This window comes from Echinops telfairi, unplaced genomic scaffold, assembly GCF_000313985.2.
Source record: "Echinops telfairi isolate 266 unplaced genomic scaffold, ASM31398v2 ScPeMD7_12;HRSCAF=54, whole genome shotgun sequence".
NCBI classification, from domain to species: domain Eukaryota; kingdom Metazoa; phylum Chordata; class Mammalia; order Afrosoricida; family Tenrecidae; genus Echinops; species Echinops telfairi.
Genome location: NW_022103909.1, coordinates 3,763,389 through 3,785,197, shown reverse-complemented (window position 1 = coordinate 3,785,197; position 21,809 = coordinate 3,763,389). Strand labels below are relative to the sequence as shown.

Sequence of the window (21,809 nt, the reverse complement as noted above, 5' to 3'; positions counted from 1 at the left end):
GAGGGGAAAAATGAGGAGCTGATGCCAGGGGCTTAGGTGGAGAGCAAATGTTTTGAGAATGATGAGGGCAATGAATGTACAAAGGTGCTTTACACAATTGATGTATGCATGGATTGTGATAAGAGTTGGATGAGCACCTAATAAAATGACTAAAAAATAAATAAAAATAAATAAATAAAATTGTTTTTTAAAAAAAGGAGGAGCCCTGGTGGCATTGTGAATTATGTGTTGGGCTGCTAACTGCAGGGTCAGCAGTTTGAAACTACTGGCAGCTCCTCAGGAGAAAGATGAGGCGCTCTGTTCCTATAAGAGCCACAGCCTTGGGAACTGAGAGGGGCAGCTCCACTCTGTCCTCTGGAGAGGCAATAACCCAGAACTGACCTGACGGCAGCTGAGTTTGGCTTTGGTTTTTCCCATCAATCCCCTCACCATTTATTTCTCCGCAGTAAAAAGGCTTGGAAAGACAGCGGCGTGGGTGAGGGTTAAGAAAAAGAGGGGGGAGGGTGAAGGAAGGGAGCGGGATGTATAGGGTGGTGTCAATGGATCAGAAAAAGACAAGCTACAGCTTGCTTCTGAACGGCCACGTTTCTGTGGGTGTGCTGTTCACACAAACACAAAGATCAAAGAAAAGGTAGGTGTAGCTTAGGAGGGCATCTTTTCCTTAAAAACAGAAACCTCAAACCAAACAGTATCTAGGTTAGGAGTGAGGGGCTAACGTGGACCTGGTCTATCTGGGGCGCTTTTCTGTGGACTGCGCAAGGTGAGACCTTGGCCACCCCCACAAAGCCCACCTTCAACCAGAGCCCAACGAGCCTGCCATCCTCGGTATGGGTTTTCTCTCTGAGTCTCATGGGGAGACCCAGGTCAGCACCCCAGCGTCTCTCCCTGCTGGGGATGGTGGAACACCCCCCCTCCCCTGCCCCTCTGGGCCCACAATGTCTCCTACTTACAGCCTCGGTGCCCAGCTAACCTGGGCCCTATAGATCCAAGACCGCGAGGGCCCAGGTCCCCTTGAAAATTGGGGGAGACTTTGCGAGTCATCAGCCTCCTGAGGGAGACAGCTCTTTCAGGCTGGTCTGCGGACTCTGGCTGGGCCTCTTGGAGGCTGGGGCGACACTAGCTGATGGGGTCTGTGGCTCAGTCCCCCTGGAGAAGCCGCTCTGCCCTCCCTCGTAGGAGGTGCTGTCCTACCAGGGCAGAGGGGCCTTCTCTGCAGTCGCAGGGCAAGCAGTAGCAGAGGGACGGCAGCAGCCGGACACTGTAGGGGACTCCCGGGGAAGAGGCCTGCATTCTGGCTGTGGCTGCGGGGAGGTGCCTGGAGCGGAGTGAACCTGGCCAGCCGGAGTGGACTGTCTGAGTTCAAGATTGCCATGGTAAAAAGCAAACTTCCGTTCCTTTGCCGTCCTCTAGGGAATATTCCAGATCTGGAAAGGCATGGCCACCCCTACTTCCTAATCTGGAATTTGGGGCTCCCGAAGCTGGGTTTTCGACCTCATTCATAGAAAAGCCTGGCCACTCGTGCCCCAGACCTCTCTTGGCTGGGGATCAGTGGGGTCCCCATCTCCTGGGGCCCCGTGCCCTGCTCCTCCCGACCTCGGGCCCCACAAAGCCTCTACTCACAGCCTCTGTGCTTGCAGGCACGGGCCTGGCTTCTCAGGACGGCCATTCCTCGGTGGTCCCACCACACAGCCTGACTGGGGAAGGATGGAGCCACAGGGGGTGGGAGCTCCAACTTGAATAGGAGCCTTCTCCCTTCTCCCGCCTGAACTGCCAAACGGGTGGGCCCCTCCCCGACAAAGGCCTGATTGAGAGGGAGGTGACCTCAGTTTGAGGGGCGGGACCGAGAAGCCCGCAGGAAGAGCAGAGCAGAGTCCCCTCTGGCCTGGCCTCAGCTGAGGACCTGGGGCGGGCAGGCTCGGAGGAGGGCAAGTGTGCTCAGGAGTCCCTGGGTAACCCAACTGCTGACATCTGAATGGCCACTGCCCCCTCAGCCTGTCAGTCATCTGGGATTCCAGCTCCCCCTTGTCCTGCAAGCCGGGAAGGAGCAGAGAGCTCCGACTGACCTCAGAGCCGGAGGGTCCAACTTCCTCCCCAGCCAGGGCACAAGGGGTGGGGGCTGTGGGGACCGACAGCAGACTGGGCCAGAGAAGTGGCAGTGAGCCGACCCCTCACCCCGAGCTTAGGCAAAGCCTTCTGGCTCCTGAGGAGCCCCTCACTCACCAGCTGTTCCCCCCAGGGTCCTCTAGGGAGAGAGGCCAGGAACCGGGAGGGGGGAGGGGTGGGCAGCTCACTTTCATAGCAGAACCATCTATAACACCGGCGGGGGTGGGGTGGGGGGTGCCCTCCCCTCCCCTGCCCCAGCTGCTTTCTGGAATCTCTTTTGCCCGTCTCAGCCCACCCCACCCCAAACAGAATCTACTTGTAAAGAGCAAACCAGACCTCCTCTCAGCAGCCATCAGCTTTGGGGGCTGCCATGGAGTGTGGGGTGGGGCTCCTCGCCGGGGTACCCCTGGCACAAGGCATCTCTCGGCCCTAAGGATTCCAACTGCTCTGCCCTCCCCTCAGGGAAAGACAGGCAGCCAAGAATGTCCCTCCCTTCTGACAACTGGCACCAGAGACACAATAGCCCTTCTGAGAGACATCTGTCCTTGGGGAAGGGGCTGCTGCAGCTTCCCCTTCACAGGCACGTCAAGAACCCCCACGTCCACAGAGCGGTGCTGGCAGACCGACACCAGGACCAGTGCTCCGACGTCCAGGCCGGGAGGAGGAAGGGCAGGCGTGCGATGAGCCCCAAAGGCCCCTGTATTTCAACACCTCTTATCTCTCCTCCCCCCAGCTCCTTCCCGGTCTCTCGCCAAAGCATAACCCAACAGCAAAAATAGCAGCTGCTCAGGGTGGGGAAAGGGCAGGGGCACCAACACAATGGCCTTATTTATAGGGCCACACACCAGGGGCTCTGCAGTCCAGCTGCCCAGGCCTCCCTCTTGAAAGCCCTGCCAGGCTCACCCTAGGCCGGTGCCTAACTCAGTGCCATTGAGTCGATGTTGACTCCTGATGACCCTGTAAGACAGGGTTGGACTGGCCCTGTGAGTCTGAGACTGTAACTCCTCATGGGCGTAGCAAGCCCTGTCTTTCTCCCGTGGCCACGGACTGCGGACCTTGCATTGGCAGAGCAACACGCAGCCCAGAAGGACTTTAGAGCCTCACATCTGCCACTGACTGTGTGTCTTTAGGCCAAGCACTCCCGTGGAGCCTTCATGACAAGCAGAGGCTGTTCTAGACCAGTGGTCCTCCAAGTGGGGTCTGGGGACCCCAAGGGGGCCCCCAGGCACAAAAGGCCTCTCTTACTACTACAAAGACCCTGGATGCCTTTTCAGTTCTCAATCTTTCCCGAGTGCCAGGGTCACTGCCCGGAAATGAGATGGTGCGTGCCACCCCAAGAGCCTGATTACAGAACAGGGAGGAGAACACAGCCAGCTGTCTCTCCTGTAGAGTCAGACGATAGAGACTCGCCAAAATGAAGACAAATGCCATCGTCTCACTATTCCGTTTTGGAAAATCACTTTTCGTATTACAGTATGCTAACACACAGTGGGTCTATTACAAAGTATTCTTACACGCGTGAATTAAACAAGCGGTTAAAACTCTCCGCTCCGAATCATACCAGAGTCGATGTCAACAGGCATCCTCTGTACAAGCAAAAGCTCTTTGGAGCCCTCGGGCCCCAAAGTTAGAGACCACTCTTCTAGACGGTGCCCCGCAGGAGAAATCTGGGTGAGGAGACTAAGCTGTGCCCACAGGTGGACACTTGAAATGCGGCTAGGACAAACCGTTCATTTATTTAACATTTCCCTTAAAACGGTGACCTGTGGGTTACAGGTTGGGCTGCCATCTGAAAGGTCAGCAGTTCAAAGCCACCAGCCGCTCCGCAGGAGAAAGAAGGCGCTTTCTGTTCCAGTAAACACTTACACAGTCTTGGAAAGCCACACGGGCAGCGCTCCGTGAGTCGGAAGGGGCTTGATGGCAGTGAGTTTGGTTATGGTTCATTTTAGCTTTGGCGGAGCTGTGGGGTAAACGTTGGGCTAACCGTAAGGCTAGAAGTTCAAACCAACCAGCTGCTCCAAGGGCGAGAGATGAGGTTGTCTGTTCCCATAAAGATACACGGCGTCTGGGAAACGCTACACAGGGTCACCATAGGTCAGAAGTGACTCGATGGCAGTGGCTTTGGCTTTGATAAGCATAGCTGGCTGCAGTGGACAAAGCAGTTCTCCAAGGTCCCTGGAATCCAGTGATTTGAACATTTGGGATCAATTTTCCTTTCCTCAGAGTGGGGAAGAGATCAGACCTGGCATGCATGCCTCCTTCAAAGGAGGAATTCAGAGCACTTCTCAAAGATCCTTGGGAGTCTTTGATTTGTACATTCTGGGTCAATCTGTCTTTATACAGAGTGGGCAAGAGATAAGATGTAACACGCATTCCTCCATCACAGGAAGACCAACTCAAGCAAGGTCGCTGGTCTTGGCTGGCAATTCTAACCAACGGTCACAGCTGCTCCCTCAAACTCTGCAATGACTGCTTTATACCCTGTCTGTCCCCTCCGTGCTGGCTTCCCGCGGCAACTCTCCCCCAGATGAGGGAAAACCTCTCAAACTTGCACCTCTCTCCCCCAGATGAGGGAAAACCTCTCAAATTTGCAGTGACATCAGAACCTTCTCTGCCTGCGTGCGCTTCCCCTCCTAGTTCAGCAGAGGGGCTAAGCTGCCCTCTTCTCCGTTTAGGAAGGTCCTTCCATGCATGTCTCAGACACACCGCGCCCCGCCCCCCCACCCCTACTCACACAGATCTGAGTTCTTCAGTACCTCCTTCCTGAAGGGATCTTCTCTCCTCCCCCTCGGACACTGCTCAGGGGTCTCTCAACCCTTAAACCGTCTTCCTGTGTCATCTCTCCCAATACTGCCTCCTCCAAATACAGCCAGACTCCCGAAAAGAGCCGCCGCCTCTTCCTCCTTTAACTGAGTCCAGACGGGACATTTCAGCCCTCATCGAATTGGCCTTCTCAGCTACACGTGTCTCTGATGGGCACTGCCTCCCAAACAACGTTCTTCAAGTAGCTTTATTCTGGGGGGTCAGCACTGGGTGGCTAACTGAAAGGTTGACAGTTCAGACCCACAGTCAAAAAACCCTTGGGGAAGGAGGCCTGGGAATTTGCTCTCAGAAGGGTATAGTCTGGAAAATCCTCCGTTCTTCTCTGCACATACCAGGATACCCAATGGTCTGGGGGGCAGCTGAGAGCAGCACTGAGCCACAGTTCTCAGACGGCAGGCACACAGCACCAACTTCAAGCACTCCGCTCAAAGTTTCGTAGTATGCGCACAGGTATGTACGGCTGACACCCCAGTCAACTTTAGAAACATTTTCATCACCCCAAAAAGAAAGTTCATGTCCTTTAGCTATGACCCCCTAGACCAGTGGTTCTCAACCTGTGGGTCGTGACCCCTTTGGGGGTCGAAAGACTCTTTCACAGGGGTCACCCAATTCTTAACAGTAGCAAAATGACAGTTATGAAGTAGCAATGACAATGTTATGGTTGGGGGTCACCACAACACGAGGAACTGCATGAAAGGGTCACAGCGTGAAGAAGGTGGAGCACCCCTGCACTAGGCCCCTCGCCCGCGGGCATCACTGCCCCATTTCCTGTCTTTGTAGATGTCCTTGGGCAGGACATCTCTATTAATGGGATCACATCACACGCAGTCTTTGCAAGGCTCATCTGTGTTGTCGCATATTCTTTTTGTTGTTGTTGGTACCTATAGTGACCTTATGCACAACAGGGCAAGACGCTGCCGCCCTGCGCCATCCACACCAGTTGCAGCCACTGTGCCGATCCTGCTCATTGAAGGCCTTGCTCTTTCGCTGCCACTTGACTTTTACCATGATGTCCTTCCTCCAGCGACGGTCTCTCCTGAGAACAGGTACAAGTCATCTCCCATTGTGATGCCACGTTGCACGTGTCTGTGTCTTGATAGATACTTGGGCTGTTTCTACCTTTGGGCGGTGCGGAATGATATTGCTGTAAAGATCCAGGGACACGGCTTCTCTCTCGTGGGTATGCACACAGGAGGGGGAATGCTAGGTGGGGTATTTCACGTGGTAACTCCGAGGGTTCTGATACGCCTTCCCCAAACCTACCATCTGCTTGTGTTGTAGCCATCCCAGAAGGGTGTGGTGTGCTCACCTCGTTGTGGCTTTGAGCTACATTTCCTCGGTGACTAATGATGTCAAGTATCTTTTCCTACGCTTATTGGTCATTTGCATCTCTTCCTTGGAAAAATGGTGGTTCAGCTCCTTTGTCTGGTTTAAATGGGGATTGCCTTTGTGTTTTGAGGGATCCCGGTGGCACAGTGGGCTGTGTGTTGGGCTGCTAACCCCCAGGGCTGCAGTTCAAAACCACCCAGCTGCTACGAGGGAGAAAGATGAGGGTTTCTACCCCGTAAAGTTACAGTCTCTGGAACCCACAGGGGCAGTTCTACCCTGTCTTACACAATCACTGTGAGTCAGAATCCACTCAATGGCATGAGTTTGATATTGCAGGAGCTTTTGTGACATAGCAGGTTAAGCAGTGGGCTGCTAGCCATAATGTGGTCCGTAGTTCAACCCCCGGCCTCTCCACAGGTGAGAGCTGACACTATTGATTCCTATAAAGATTGAGTCTCAGGAACCCAGAGGGCAGTTCTGCTCCGACCTCTAGGGTGGCTATGAGTCTGAATCGACTCGATGGCAGTGGGTTGTTAACTGAGCTTTATGGTCTTCATCTATCCTGGATGCAGGTCCCTATCAGATCGATGATCTGCAAACATCTTCCCCACTCAGTGGGCTGTCTTTTCACTTTCTTGATCGTGGCCACGTCCATCCTCTGAGCGACTTTGTTCTCCTCCCCTTCTGCCCCAGCCTTGGTCCTCTGCTTCGATTTCCAACTGCGTCTCTAGGCCAACCATCTGCACTGGACTACCGAGCAGAGAGGCTGGGGCTTTCAATCCACTCAAGTGGTCCCGAGGAAGAGAGGCCTGCAAGTCACTTCCACAAGGTTAGTCCCTAAGAACCGCAAGTACCAGTCCTGCTCTGAACACACGGGGTCCCCCTCAGTCCCCCTCGGCGCAGCAGCCACAGGAAGGAGCTGTAACACATGCTCGTGCAGGGGGTTGTTTTTACACACAGACCTGAGAACTCGCTCTGCGCACTGCCCTGCGCCTCTTTTGAACGGAACGAGAAAGCCATATACTTCACCGAAAAAGTGACCAGGTTTTCCCTGCTGCCACTTTTCTGTCCCAAGATCCAGAGCAGGATCCGACAGGTGTGTTGACTCACCACGTTTCCTATCGACCGATTCTGACCCACAACAACCCCCTTTGGCTTTCTGAGACTGCGCGTCTTGACGGGAGCAGACAGCCTCGTCTTTCTCCACAGGAGTGACTGGCAGGTAGGCTCAAATGGTTGACCTTGCTCAACCTTAATCCACTAAGCCACCAGGGGTCCTTTCCCATGTCTCTTAGGCTCCTACAACTCTTTTTCTTTTTTTTTTATGACCTGTATCTTTGGGGAGGGAATCGGCTGGCTATTTTGGAGAACAACTGATCTGGGGGACAAATACCACCGCGGCCACGTGCCTTGCTCAGTGCATTGTGTTAGAGGTACACGGTGTCCCTATCAGAAGTACATAACACATCTTATTACTGGCAGTGGTCATTAACCTTGATCCCTATGTTAAGGGGATGTCTGCCAGATTTCTCCACTATAAAATTACTATTTTCCTTTTGCAACTAAGTAACTGCTGGGGGGTGAGGGCGATACTTGCAAGCATCCCACGTCTCCTTCCGTGTGTTCACCAAATGGAGCGTTCATCTGCGGACCTTGCCCACAGCACTTACCTGGTGTTCCCAGGGTGATTCCTGTTTTCCTCCAAGCTTCTAGCGCTTCTGTTCACTTGATGGTGTGAATTGGGTGATGTTTTAAGGAGCGGTTTATGCGTTTTACATGCCACTATTCAGACCAGCTCTTTCCTCTCATTCACTGCGATCCCCTCCCTGTGACATCACCCATTCCCACTTCCTGTCTCCATTCTTCAGCCCCTCATAATCTGTCTGAACTTTGGCTTTGAGTCACTGCTTTCCCCTTGACCCCAAACAGGAGCCCCAGTGGGGCTGGTGGGCAAGTACAGGACTGCTAACCACAAGGTCGGTGGTTCAAACCTACCATCCACTCCTCAGTAGAAAGATGAGGTGGTCTCTTCTCCTGTAAAGATGGACAGCCTTGGAGACCCTTATCTAGGGTGGCTGTGGACTTGATGGCAGTCGTTTCTTTGTTTGCTGGATCCCAGATTGTTCTAAGGGGTGTTATTGTTCCCCTTAGCGCAGTGGTTCTCAACCTTCCTAGAGCCTCTACCCTTTCATACGGTTTCCTCATGTGGTGGTGACCCCCAACCATAACATTATTTTTGTTGCTACTTCATCACTGTCATTTTGTTAGTTATGTTTTCCGATGGTCTTAGGCGACACCTGTGAAAGGGCCGTTCGACCTCCAAAGGGGTTGCGACCCACAGGTTGAGAACTGCTGCCTGAGAGACTATTGTTTGGCTGAAAATGGAGCCATGGAGGTGAGTTCAACCCCAGGCATGATGGTGAGTTTGGGTTCCTTGCATTCTTTCTCCGTTGAGTCACTGGAGCTCTGTCACCTACGTTGCTACTCTCACCATGCTTTTCTCTCAGTCCAGACGCATGGATATGGATATCATTCCTCGGGTTCTAATCCACGTATTATGCTGCTCAAATTTCTGCTTTAACCACTGGGAATGCTTTTAAGTTGGCTCCAGCGTCCTTTAAATCGCCCCCCGGTCCCCAGTACTTGTTTGAGAGGATCACTGGTGCTGTCGTAGGCTACAAGTTGTGCTGCTATTTGCAAGGTCAGCAGTTCGAAGGCACTAGCCTCTCTTTGAGAGAAAGACAGGGCTTTCTACTCCCAGAGTTACAGTCTCAGAAACTCACAGGGCCAGTCGACCCTGGCCTACAGGGTGGCGGCTATGAGTCAGCATCGAGCGAGTACTTCCTCATTTTCTTGCCGCTGTAAGGTAATCCAAGAGGCCTCTTGCATGTCCCCTGCCCACCACTTTTCCAAGGAGCCCTGGCAGAGCTACCTTCTAAAACTGCCATTGCCTTGTGTGCCACCCACTTCAAATCTCCCCAGAAAACAGCAAGGCCCTCCCGGGGACACCAGAGGCCCTGGGAGAGGCCATGGGCAATTCTTCCAGACTGAGGCTCTGACCCCTCTCTTTTTAAACTACCTCCTGTTCGAATCAGGATTTCAAACTGCAAGGTCTCCTGCAAGAAGGCAGGGCTTCCCGTGCTGCATTAGGAGGGAACTTGCTAGGAGGGCCCCATCTGTGTTTCTGCACCTCTTATGCCCCCTGACAGCATCCCCACCAACGACCCTTGCCCCATACAGAAACTGCCAGTCTTTCACTGCAGCAAAAAAAAAAGGAGCAGGAAGAACATACCAGGTAAGAAAACACCAAGACTAGCCACACTGGCTGGGAAGGCTTTTCCTTTTCCTAGAAGTCTCTTAGTAAAAGAATGTACAAGGGACTTCAGGTTCCCCTAAAGGACCCTAGCTGTCTGTCCCTCTCGCAAATGTCCTGAGGGCCCACATGACAAACCACACTAAGTGTGAGTGACAGACACTTCCTGATTTATCCCTGACATTGATCGGACCTTTTCCAACCTCCCAACCCACTTCCTGGCCTCAGGGCCTCCCTCTGACAAAAGGGACTAACATCCACCCTACAGATGTTACAGGACAGGCCACTCTGCAGGAGGCACAGTGCGAGGTGTGCAGGGGACAACTCAGAAAGGGCCATTCCTCCGACCTCTTGAAGCTTTCTGTCTCAAACACATCCACCGCCATCGAGCGGAGGCGGGCTCACAGCGACCCTAGAGGACGGAGACGAGAGGCCCCTGTCGGTTTCCGAGACCGGCACTCTTTATGGGAGCAGAAAGCCTCATCTTTCTCCCAAGGAGCGGCTGGCGGTTTCAAACTGCCGATCTTGAGGCTATGCCCAATGCATGACCCACAACTCCACCAGGGCTCCCGCTTTCAATTTTGTGGGGGCATAACACTTACACATAGAAAGTGATACTGTGAAGCACATTCCAGTAAGAGAAGTCGTTTGGAGAATTTCAGTAAAGCTGGAGCTGGGGCAATTTTGAGGCAACCCACTGGCCCAGTAGGAGAATCAGCATCTTTCCAGCATCCTGGTGTAACCAGAGACGGAGCCTGGGTCCCACCGGAGGCAGAGGGGCTCTGGAAAGCGAGGGAGGTGGGGATGGCAGAGCCTGCTACTGAATGCAAGCTACCTCTTAATGTGGGACAAAGGGGGCCTGGGAGGAGGCAGCACCTGTGGGTTACTAAGCCGCACCTGCAGGCCCAGGAGTGTCCCCCTCAAGCCCAGCCCCCAGGGCCCACTCTCCCAGGCTTCAGAACCTGCTTCTTTCTTTAAAAGGGACAGGCTGTTAATTCGAGCACCCTGTGTGCAGCCAGGGACCAGAGCCCCAAGATGTTTCTCTAAGCTGTGTGTGTGTGTGTGTGTGTGTGTGTCTTTCCGGGTTCCCCTTCTGGTTCAGCTCCATTGCACGAGTCTTATGAAGCCTAAAACCCTTATTTCTGTCTCCTCTCTCCCTGCTGAGCCGAGAGAGGATGAGATCAGTGCTAGAAGGGTCCCAAGTACAGGGTGGGGAAGGCTTTGGCCGTTGAAGTCGCCTTCCTTCCCTGGAGCCTGCAGGCTTCCCAGGGAGGCAGTGCAGGGAGAGGAGGGCTCGGGGGACAGGAAGTGAGGTGCTGTCTAGAGAGGAAGTGAGAGGCAAACAGCCCCCAACTTCCCCGGTCGAGCCTGAGGCCATTCCTACGCAGCTCAGAGTAGAACTGTCCCCTAGGGTTTCCAAGACTGTGACTACACAAGCACACCAGCCACATCTCTCTTTTGGAGGGGATGGTGGGTTCAAACCACCGACCTTTTGGATGCAGTGAAGCCCTTAACTACTTCGCCACGGGGCTCACTGCCTGAAGGCGGGGAGCTGGGGAGATACAATGTGATGGGGCGAGGGTGGCACAAAAGGGGGTCTCTAGTCTTGGACACAACCAGGCTCGAGGGACCCAGAATGTCCCAATGGAACAGGGAAGGGGGAGGCTAAGGTGAGCACTCAGCTTTCCAGGTCACAAGGTGTATCTGCAGCCCTGGCCAAGGCTTCCACTCCCCAGCACCAGGCCACGAGCCTCCCGCACCAGACACATGCGCACACACGTGCACATCACAGGGCAGGTCCTCGGATCACTTGCCCTTACCGCAGGTGTTCTTTCTCTGCAGCCCTTACTAATTTCCTGACTACGGGGCATCACGCTACACTTGCAGGCCCCAGAGAGTTGAATACATATCCTCCCAGCCCCCGTGCCAAGATCACCACTGTATTGCTGAGTCTAGCACGGTGCCTGGTATTTAGTAAGCCCTATGATACTTGTTGGCTGAATGAATGGGCTGGTGGACTGGTTGAGGCTTGAAAAAGTCTCTCTCTCTCTCTCTCACACTCACACACACACACACACACCTAGCTATTGTCAACAGGGCACAGGAGCAGATGGCATCCAGTTGGGAAAAGGGGAAAATAATAGGCATTTGTATTCTGCTTGTCCACGGGAAAGAACCTCGGGAAGGATGTCTCAGAAACTACTACATGACTGAGGAGGGAGCAGGGAATGGGAAGGGGAGTGGGATTTCTTCACGTATGCCTTTGTATCTCAGGTTTTACTTCGGAACCGTATGAAAACATTTGCTAGTGGAAAGCTATAGAAAAGATCAACTTGATGAGATCTAAAGCCCCTGCGAGCACGGCCGGCCCCAGTTCTACACCTCTCTCGCTTCTGCAGTAGGGAGGAAAGGGCCAGGCTCCGGGACACAGGCACGGGGACGAGTTCTGGCCAGGTAACTGTGGAGATGCTGACCAAGGCACGCCAGGGCTGACGCTCCCTTCCTTCCCCAGAAACCTCTCTCTGGCAGGAAGAGAGGCTCTCCTGGCCCACGCTGTGGGGATGGGCACCTCAAACAACTCATAAGTGGTCAGGGCCCTTCCTCCTGAGTAAGAGCTAGGTTCCTCCTGGCTCCCTGGGAAGGTGGCTAAGGGCAGGCCACAGGCAGAAGCAGGGGCAGGAGGTTGGGCAAGGGGAGAGTTTAGGGCAGGTGTGGGTAGGATGGGGCACATGGCTACGGAAGGCACTGGGGTTGCTTTGGACAGGTTCTGGGGGGGCATCTCAACAGATCCTCCCACAAAAGGGCCCACTGCAACCCCCCACAGCAAGCCAGCTGGAGTTGAGGTCAATCAGCCCCTGGGAACTGCAGGTGCTACAGACCCCTCCCTCACTGATCCTTCCCAAGAAAAGCCTCGTCATCCCCGCCTCCCCCCTCACCTAGCAGTACGAATAAAGACCACGGTTAACTCCAGGCTGAAGGGCCCGAGGGTGAGACCTGCGGACCAGGGTCCCAAGCAGCACCCACCACTCCAGCCTCGAGGCAGCCACTGCAGCAGTGGAGTGTGGGGTGGGGTGTTCTCTCTTTTCTAAATACCTTTTATGGATTTTTAAGATTCACTGAGCGCTGCAGACCTCCCAGTGCTCCAGGACCAACCTCGGTTCGGGGGACAGCGCCTGATGGGGCCATTCTCAGTGACTGCTGGGTTTTTAGAAATCAGTAATAACAGCACTGATAATTCGTCTTAATAACAGTCTGGCACTCTCGGGCCGCTTTCATCTGCATAACACCCAGAGCTGGGAAAATGGTAATTATCAAGCAGGTGCCACGCCCCGATGGTGGGGTGTTATTAATCTATCAGCACAGGCTCGGAAACTTGAGGCCAGGGGAGGCTTCCCCTCACACCCGCTAAGACTGCAGGTGCCAAAAGCCGGGGAAGATACTGAAGACAGAGCCACTCCCTTCAGGTTTAACCAGAAAGACCCCCGGTGCTGCCCAAGGCCCCTCCCCAGGCTGTAGCCCTGCACCCTGACCCCCGAGCACTGCAAACCAGGTCGCCAGCTCCTCTGGGCCGCTTGGCCACCCCTCCCCAGGGCTCCAACATCCGGGCTAAGTGAGGGCTCAGCTGCCCCTGCCTCATGCTGCAGGGATAGTCCATGAAGTGGGCTCAGGGGATGGAGCGGATCAAGAAGTGGGGGTCCAAGAGCATCGCCGCAGTCCTCTTTGCTCCCCAAGTTTGACTATCTCCCCTAGAGCCAGGCTTGGCTGACCTATGCCTTCCCCCAAGAGGGCAGTGGAAGGTGAGGAGTCACAGGAGACTGGGCCATTCCCACCATGGCCATGGAAGGGGATAGCAGAGACACAGACTACATCTGACGGGAGGAGGAGACAGAGGTTTGCACCTCCAATCCACCTAGAGCTGACTGTGCGCCTGGCATCACCAGAAATGCTGGGAGCAGACAAAAGCCTGGCTCTGGAGAAATGATAAGGGTGAAGCCAGGCAGCGAGCCATGCCCTTGTCCTCCACCCCTCCTGGCAGCTTTGGGGGAGAATGTCCTGGGTCTTGCTCTGAGGGATGATTTTCCTCAGCATGTGAAAGAGTGGAGTAGCGCCCGGGGTGGGGGTGGGGGTGGGGGGGTTCCGCCACAGGCCCAGCTCTCAGCAATGTCAGGGGCAGAATGGCCCTCTGTGTCACATGTGTCCCAGAAAGGAAGGCCACACGACTCCATAGAGCACACTAGCCTGGAGTGGGGGTGGGGGTGGGGGCCTCTGACACTCACCTCCGTATGAATCACTCCTCCCCTGGACTTCACTTTCCCCATTTTCAACACCAGGGCGTTGGACTAGACAGGCTCCAGGATTCCTTCCAGCCTGTGACCCTGCGTTGTTTTGATGTGGTGGCGGATCCCAGATAGACTTACATAAATTTGCATGTTCAATCAGAAACTCCCAACCTCCAAGTCTAGAAAATCCAATCAGTTTATTGGTGTCACCAGCCTGGCTCAGGGAGAGCCTGCCGGGTTTGGGTGAGGGTGTGGTGACCCAAGGAAGGGCCTGGGTGGGCAGCAAGAGCGGGAAGGGGCCTTTGTTCTAGAGCTACAGTTTCTAGGGACCCAATGGGGCCATCAAGCCAGGGTCCTGTCCCCTTTTGCTTCTATTGGGGCCTCCATCTGGGCAGCCTCGAAGCCACACCCTGCAGGGCACAGCATTCTGCCTGGCAACAGCTGCATCCTCCCCGCCACCGACAGTGACTTCACTACCAGCCACTTCCAGGGAATCTGACTTCTCCCAGGGAGCGCCCATTAGCCACGGAGAAGGCTTATTACATAGAGCTTTACCTCCCACAGGTCGTAGGGCCCAGGACAAGGGAGGCCGGCTCCCCAGGCATGGATCAGCCAGCAGAGGATAGAGCCTTGCAGGAGACTGGCCCTATGTCTATGCCAAGCCCAGGCCTCCCTCACCCCCACCTGGCCTGCAACATTCCCCTGGGCACCTGGGAGACCAGGATGAAAACAAACGTGAAGCACGTGAAGAAGGCCTTTGGCTCTTGGGCTGGAGAGCAAGTCCCAACCTGGAGAGCCTGACTCCTGAGAAAGCTACCTCTGGGAGGGATGGTGCTTGGGCAAAGGTGGGCTGGCGGTCTCGCCTGCTGCTGTTGGGTTGGCATGGATGGGCCGGGTGAGGGCATCAGGCATGACACCCCCCCCCCCCTCCAAGCCTCTCACCAGGGAGCTGGCTGTGGAGGTGAGGGGTGAGGTGAGCGGGGCGAGAGGGGTAATGGGCCAGTGCGGTGGGGCCCTCCTTGCCCTCTTCTCATAAGAGGGCGGATGAGTGTGCTATGCTCTCTGGCCCAGATCCTAAAACAAGTCCCAACAGCTGAGAGTAAACTGGCTCCTGGGAATCTGCTTACCCTGCTGGCCCTTGGCTGCCTCCTCCTCTCCCAACCCCTCCCCGAAGGCCCAGCTCAAAGACTGGCCCCGCCAGGATGTCTCACCAGAAGCCTTAATGGGTGGGCCAAACCCAAGCCAGCACGAGTTCATACCCCAAGGCACCAGGGATGCACAGACAGTGCTGTTCTAAGCAGGATGAGGGCGTCTGCTCTGCTCCGCCCACCGTTCTCATGCTAAGCAAATACACTTTAGAACTTCACGGCCGACATCTTTCATGTTCCACACCTGGGCCATCAGCTTCCAGCCCCAGCCAAGGGATCTCTTCCCTCCGGAGTCAATCATCAGTGGAACCACACAATGCCAAGATGCAGAAGGCAATGTAAGAGCCTTCTTCTAGTCCAACTCTTGAGTTTTACAGAGCTCTGAGGCCAATCAGCTCTCTCTGCTCCCTCCGGGCTTGAAGAAGAAGGGGGAGCTGGGACCCCAGGTGACTGACGAGGCTGAGGGGGTAGTGGCCATTCAGATGTCATCAGTTGGGTTCAATGAGCCACGGTCCCCAGGTTACCCAGGGACTCCTGAGCACACTTGCCCTCTTTCATGTCCCTCTGCGCTACTAGGCTCTTTTGTTTACTCTTACAGACCAGGAAAGCCCAACTATCTTGGGCAAAGCATTCATTCAGCCAGTTACGAAAGTCCTCACAACACAGGGTTTTGCCAGCCGGTGGTAGAAGAGCCTTCTTCCTCGAGGTCCTGGTTTCTGCTCGCAGGAGGCCTGAGCTGGAGAGGCTGGAGGGCCGCAGTAACCTTTGAAAACCACATTCAGCTTTGTGGGGAGCTCTCTCCATATAGGAACGTGTGTGGATTTCTCTGGGGTGGGATACCCACTGACCCCGGTTGTTTTTAAGAAGAAAGGTTCGATTTCAGAAGGGAATTTTGCTTTCGCCCTTCCTGGCAGACTAAGGGTCTCAGGGAGCCAGCTGGCATAATCTTTGCCCAAGAGGGCCAGTTGCCGGATTCATTTTCCCCAAAGTACTGACCGAAGAATGGCTAGGCCTTGAACTGCTCTTTACTGTCCCCAGGACCGCCCTTGTCCTAGGCTTCTGCCTTCAGTCACTTCCTCAGGCTGACAATGGTCCTTATGGGGCAGGGGAGAAGGGATAGGAAGGGGAAAGCCCAAGACCCTGGGCTCCTAAGGCAGGTAGGGGCTAAAGAAGCCGCCTCTGGACAGGCTGATGGACCCTGGGCTCTGACACCAGGAAGGTCAAGTCTGTAGGGTATGTGAGCCCGCTATGCCCTTGGGGCAATGCCTGGGCTGGAAAAACCGCGGGGCCTTGGGCCTAGGATAAAGAGAGGAGATAGGATCCGGGAGCCGCTCTCTGGGCCGCGCCAGGCCAGAGGAGTGTCGGGCACTGATGAATTCTCTGCATTCTTCAGGCACCGCAGCCAGAAGCCGAAGAGCCTTTACTGCAGGAGCTGCCCTGGCTCCACTCCCTGCCCAACCCCTCTCCCTCCTTCCCGCAGCCCCTCCAAGCCTAGTAGTTCCTGGAGACCCTGGTCTCTCCCCGCCTCCCCCACACCCTACCTTCCCAGGATACTGGGACTGAAGGGAGTACGAAGGGGAGCCCCAGATCGCCTCCGCGCCTGCGCTTTGGGGAGAGCCACCCCGTTCCCCCACCCCACCGCCCGCGCGCCCCGCCCCGGCACCGCTAAGCTGGGCTTCCAGACAGAGGGATGCGGATGGGGTGGGGTGCTCAGCCGGGGCAAGGTCAGTGCTTTAAGAAAGAGGGAGATCGGCCCCCGGAACATCCCCTTCTCCCTAAAGTTTCCCTTCCGGGGCCACGGAGTGTGCGCGAGGATGGCGCGGGGGGCGGGAATGGGTAGGGTGGGTGGGGGTGGACAGAGTCGCAGTCGGGCCCCCAGGGGAGAGTGCGGCGGGAGGGAGGGGCAGGCAGCGAGGTCCGGGCTGGAAGCCGCGCCGCCGCCTTCGGCCCAAAGCTGCCACGAGAGCCTTACCCCTCGGGCTGCCCCCCCGCCCCCGACCTAGCAGAGACCACCAGCCCCCCCCCCCAACACACACACACACACGCCGCCCTTCACATTCCAAGTAGGCCCTGAACTCACCGAAATCAGGTGTTCAGATGGGCCAAAGCAGGCCAGATCCACCGGGTCCATGGCCGCGGATCGGGGGCGGGGGGCAGAGAAAAGGGGTGGGGGGTGCTGGGGCCGCCTCTTGATGTCAAGGCTTTAAAGGGGCCAGTGAGCCCCGCCCCTCACCTAGGCTCCGCCTCCCTCTTCCCGCGCAGCCAATCCACGCTCACCTTGGATACGCGCCCCTCCCAGCCCCCTCCAGATGTTCCCAGGACGAGAGCAAAGTCTGCCCGGTCGGCGCGCGCTGCTTCCGCCCTGGAGGGCGAGCTTCCCCTCCCTTTCCCCGCGCCCCAGCGCAAATGCTCTTGCCAGGGCCGCCTGAGTTGGGCGAACCTCCCTGGTGGCGGGCTAGGGGCTCCAGGCTGGACCGGCCTGGGAGGCATCGTTTTGGACGGAGAAAACGAAGTACCTGTGCGCGCGGGCCTACGGGCAGGCGCGTCGGCTTCTGGGGCTGCTGGCCGTGCACGTGTATCTGTGGATGTGAGCGTCACTGTAATTCGCCATCCTGTGTACCTGTTAGGTGTAAATCCTTGAGAAACGGCTTGAGTGCCTCCTTAGCCTTAAATGCTTTCGCCTCCCCTTTCCCCACTTCGGCATCAGGTCTTCCCAGTTACCAGGAAAACTGGTCACCAGCACAGGCTCCGCATTCCTGAGCAGAGCTGGCCGTGCCTCGCTGATTTTGGAGGGAAGGTTGTGCAGATACAGCCTTATTCTCAGTCACTTGCAATCTCAGTGAGGGCAAGTTAACGAGGGTCAACCAAACAGCCCACTCGGGCCCCCTGCAGAGCCTCAGGATTCCTTTCAATAGCAGTCTCATTGCACCTGCTTAAATATCTGTTTGCCCTTGTCTGGCCACCTTCTGAGCCTCACAACCTGCATTGTTCTGAATGCCTGGAAATTGCTCAGGTTCTGAGCAATGCAAAGGAATCCCTCGGCACCGTCCTTGCCTGCTTTATTAATATTGGTTTTTGTTGCGGGCATAAACAGGATTGTGATTTAGAGCAACATCTGAGCCCAAGAAAGGCACATAACAGCTGAGGGAATGGGGAGGTGCTCTGATTGGCTAGGATTAACCAAGGGCTCATCTCTGAAGGAGGCTTCTTAAAATGTGATTTGAAGGGCAGAGAGAAACTTGAGTAGGATCCAGGCAGGCTAAGAACACAAGGACAGTCGGCCAGGAAAGAGCCAATCATCTATATGCAACAGTGAGCAAATCACCTTGGGAGAGTGGAAGAAGTTAAAAAGGAGGGTTTGTACAGAAATCAGAGTGAGGATAAGCATTTGACCAGGGAGGTGATACTCAAAGATGTCCTTTGGCATCTTGGGCATAGGGGTGGTGGTGGTGTTAGGTGCGGTCAAGGAGGTTCCTACTCAGCGACCTGGTGTACAACAGTGAAACACCCACTGCCCGGTCCTGCACCTTCCTCACAATGGTCCTCCTGTTGGAGCCCATTGTTACAGCCATGGTGTCAGTCCTCTCCTTGAGGGTCTTCTTCCTGTTCACTGACCTTCTATTTGACCCAGCACAGGACACAGCCCACTTCTCCCACCTTTTAGTTTTAGAGAAAAAAACCACATTTTTGATAGATTTATCCTTAACATACAATAAGAATGCAACAGACCTTAAAGTGTTTTTTTCTGTTTGAATTCCAACAATAATATACACTTAAACAACCAACACTCCAAATTCAAACTCTTAAACTCGCTGCCATCGAGTTGGTGCCGACTCCGTGACCCTATCGGACAGGATAGAATTGCACCTGTGGGTTTCTGAGACTAACTCTCAATGGGAGTAGAAAACTGCAGGCTTTCTCCCTTGGAGAGGCTGCTGGTTTTGAACTGCTGACCTGGTGGACTGCAGCCCAGTGTGTAACCACTACATCACCAGGGCTCCTGTTAAACCCAAAACAAGGTCCAAAAGTTTCCAGAAAGAAAGATACACCTCTAGAAAGTCTCTCATGCCCCCTTAGAGTCCGATCCCATGCACCCACCAGTGCTTTCTCGCAGAAACTTTCTGCATTGTTTGGCCTGTTCTTGGATTTCACATAAGCGGGTCATAGCGTCTGCAGTTTTTTGTTTTAAATCTGGCTTATTTAGCTTAATAATGTTTGAGATCCATCTATGTAGATCAGTAGTTCCTTTTTTATTGCTGAGTAAGATTTCAGTATGTGAATAAGGGCGATGGAAGAATTGGCGCATTTGAATTGTGCTGGCGAGGAATATTGAATGTACCATGGATTGCCAAAAGGACATACCAGTCTGTCTTGGAAGAAGTGTGGCCAGAGAGCTCCTTAGAGGCAAGGACGGCGAGAGTCTGTCTTACACACTTTGGATGTGTTGTCAGGAGAGACTGACCGGTCCCTGGAGAAGGACATCAGGCTTAGGCAGCAAGAAAGAGAACAGTCCTTCAAGAGCTGGGTGGCCCCTTGGCTACAGCAGTGGACCCCGACACAGGAACCATGGTGAGGGTGGCGCATGCGTAGGTGGTGTTTCCTCTGTTGTGCAGAGGGTCGTTCTGGACCAGACTGACTCAGTGGCACCTAGCCCTACCACCAATGTGAGCACATCACAATTCTTTATCCACTTTCCGTTGATGGATATTTAAATCTTTCATGTTTGGGCTACTGTATGTCGGGCTGTTTTAGCAAGTCTTCCTGTAAACATGTTTTCACTTCCTGTTCCTCATCTTCCTTGATAGGAGATCTTTGGAACCACGAAGTATTTTTTAGTTTTTATTCATTCAAGCAGCCATATGTATAGGACGAGGGGGGCAGTCCTCAGATTACAACAAAAACTGGTCATGTTGCCTCCTCAAAGTGCTTAAGAGTCCTGTAAAACTCCCTCTGCCTGTTGCCTTTTGAAGTCCTCCGTTTCAATGTTTTACTTGTCACCCAGAGGCTTACCCATTTAGTAAACACGGCTGGGACTCCTGCACGTCTCAACGCAAACCGCAAACTTCTGAAGGCTCTTGCCCCCGTCACAGTTCAGGCATTCAGGTTTGGTCAGTTTCTTCGTGAGCTCCAGACCTCCATCCTCTCGGACAGGAGGCGAAGGCAGCGTGACTACCATTGCTCTGTGGGATCCCACTTACGGTACATTTTTTAACATGGTACCGAAGTACAGATTGGGAACATACATTTAACACAGGTGGTTCTCTACCTGTGTTAAAGGTATGTTAACAATCAGACATTGTTCTTTACTTGAGTTGCCCATGTTACAAAACAAAGGAGGCCACGTAAGTCTCTGGTTGCTGCAAACTGTTGGTAACAAACCAGTCTGGTGGCCTGATCTAACCGAGCAGCTAGTGCTGGTGACAGACGGGTGGAAGTCGTCACAGGGAACCACCCCCTCACGGCTCCCAGCGGTGCTTTGAATGGGGCTCTGTGATTCAAGACTATGTGAGCGTTCATTCAGTGTTAGGGAATCTTTGACCCCCGAGCTTGTCATTCTAGTCATTTCGCCATCCGGGGCCTTGGTTGAGAGGTGGCCCCACTTGAGAACTCCTGACGTTAGATGCTCGGGGTGGTAACTGACTGCCCCAAACATTTTAACCGGCTTATTCTCCTGGGTAACTTGGCTCTGAGTGCATTCTCGATAGCTTTCCTGTTCAGTGAGAGAAAGGAAGGGGCTTGGGGCACTTTGTTTGGTTCCCATGCTGCTCAGACAGCCGACCTGGTTAGCAGCCTTGCACTCTAACCACTGTGCCACTAGGAAGGGCACCACAGACGTTTGCTTGTTGTTAGGCGTCATCACATAATTTCCAATTCCAATTCAGTGACGCTACGGACAACAGAAGCACCCCCTGGTCGTGTGCCGGCCTCACGATCGTTACCTTTGTTTAATCATGCACCAGACAACCTCGCTCCCTGGGTTCTGACTGCGTTACTAATACGTGCACAGATATGATGTCTCCTTTTTCCTCATTCAGGTATTCTTATTTAGTCCTTACTATGTGCTAGACACACACCCTGGTGGCGTAGTGGTTACTTGTTGGGCTGCTAACCACAAGGTCAGCAGTTTGAAACCACCAGCTGCTTCTTGGGAGAAAGAGGAGGAGGCTTTCTACTCTTGTAAAGAGTTACAACCTTGGAAACTCACAGGGATGGTTCCTCTCTGTCCTATAGGGTTGCTGCGAGTCAGCGTTGACTCGATGGCAGTGAGTTTGGTTTTTGGTCTTATATGCCAGGCATATAAGCTGTACAAGACCTCGCTAAAGTGCTGAAAAGCAAGGCCATTACTTTGAGGACTGGAGCGTGGCCTGATCCAGGCCAGGGTATTTTCCGTCACCTCATCTGCATGTGACAGTTGGACGTTGACTGAGGAAGACTGAGGAAGAATCCGTGCACTTGAATCATGGTGCTGGTGAAGAATGGTGAAAGGACACGGACTGCCAGAGAACAAACAAATCTGTCTCGGAAGAAGTACAGCCAGAATGTTCCTTAGAGGCAAGGATGGTGAGCCTTTGTCTCCCGTACTTTAGACATGTTATAGGAGACACCAGTCCCTGGAGAAAGACATCAGGCTTGGTAAAGTGGAGGGCGGTGAAAGGAGGAAGGGCCTGGACGAGACGTAAGTGACACATGGCTCCAACAGTGGGCTCTAACATCAGGACAGTTGTGAGAATGGCGCAGGACCGGTGGTGTTTCGCTCTGTTGCTCATAGTGTCGCTGTGAGTCGGAGCTGACTCGATGGCACCAAGCAACAGC

At 54.3% G+C, this 21,809-nt stretch overlaps 1 protein-coding gene across 6 annotated transcripts in view; it reads right to left on the bottom strand.

Moving 5' to 3' along the window:
• Positions 1-17,143, bottom strand: part of NCKAP5L (NCK associated protein 5 like) — a 36,070-nt gene extending 18,927 nt beyond the window's left edge. For 2 of the 6 annotated variants that reach the window (XM_045287299.1, XM_004711401.2), the window contains exon 1: positions 17,077-17,143. Coding sequence is in view for 1 of the 6 variants with exons in the window: in XM_045287298.1 (XP_045143233.1) it covers positions 1,621-1,666 (46 nt within the window). In the remaining 5 variants the exon portion in view is untranslated. Of the gene's footprint in view, positions 1-1,620; positions 1,710-15,240; positions 15,977-17,076 lie in introns of those variants that run through there. The other 4 variants (XM_045287302.1, XM_045287298.1, XM_045287301.1 and 1 more) reach the window with 3 other exon arrangements.
• Positions 17,144-21,809: the final 4,666 nt, after the last annotated feature.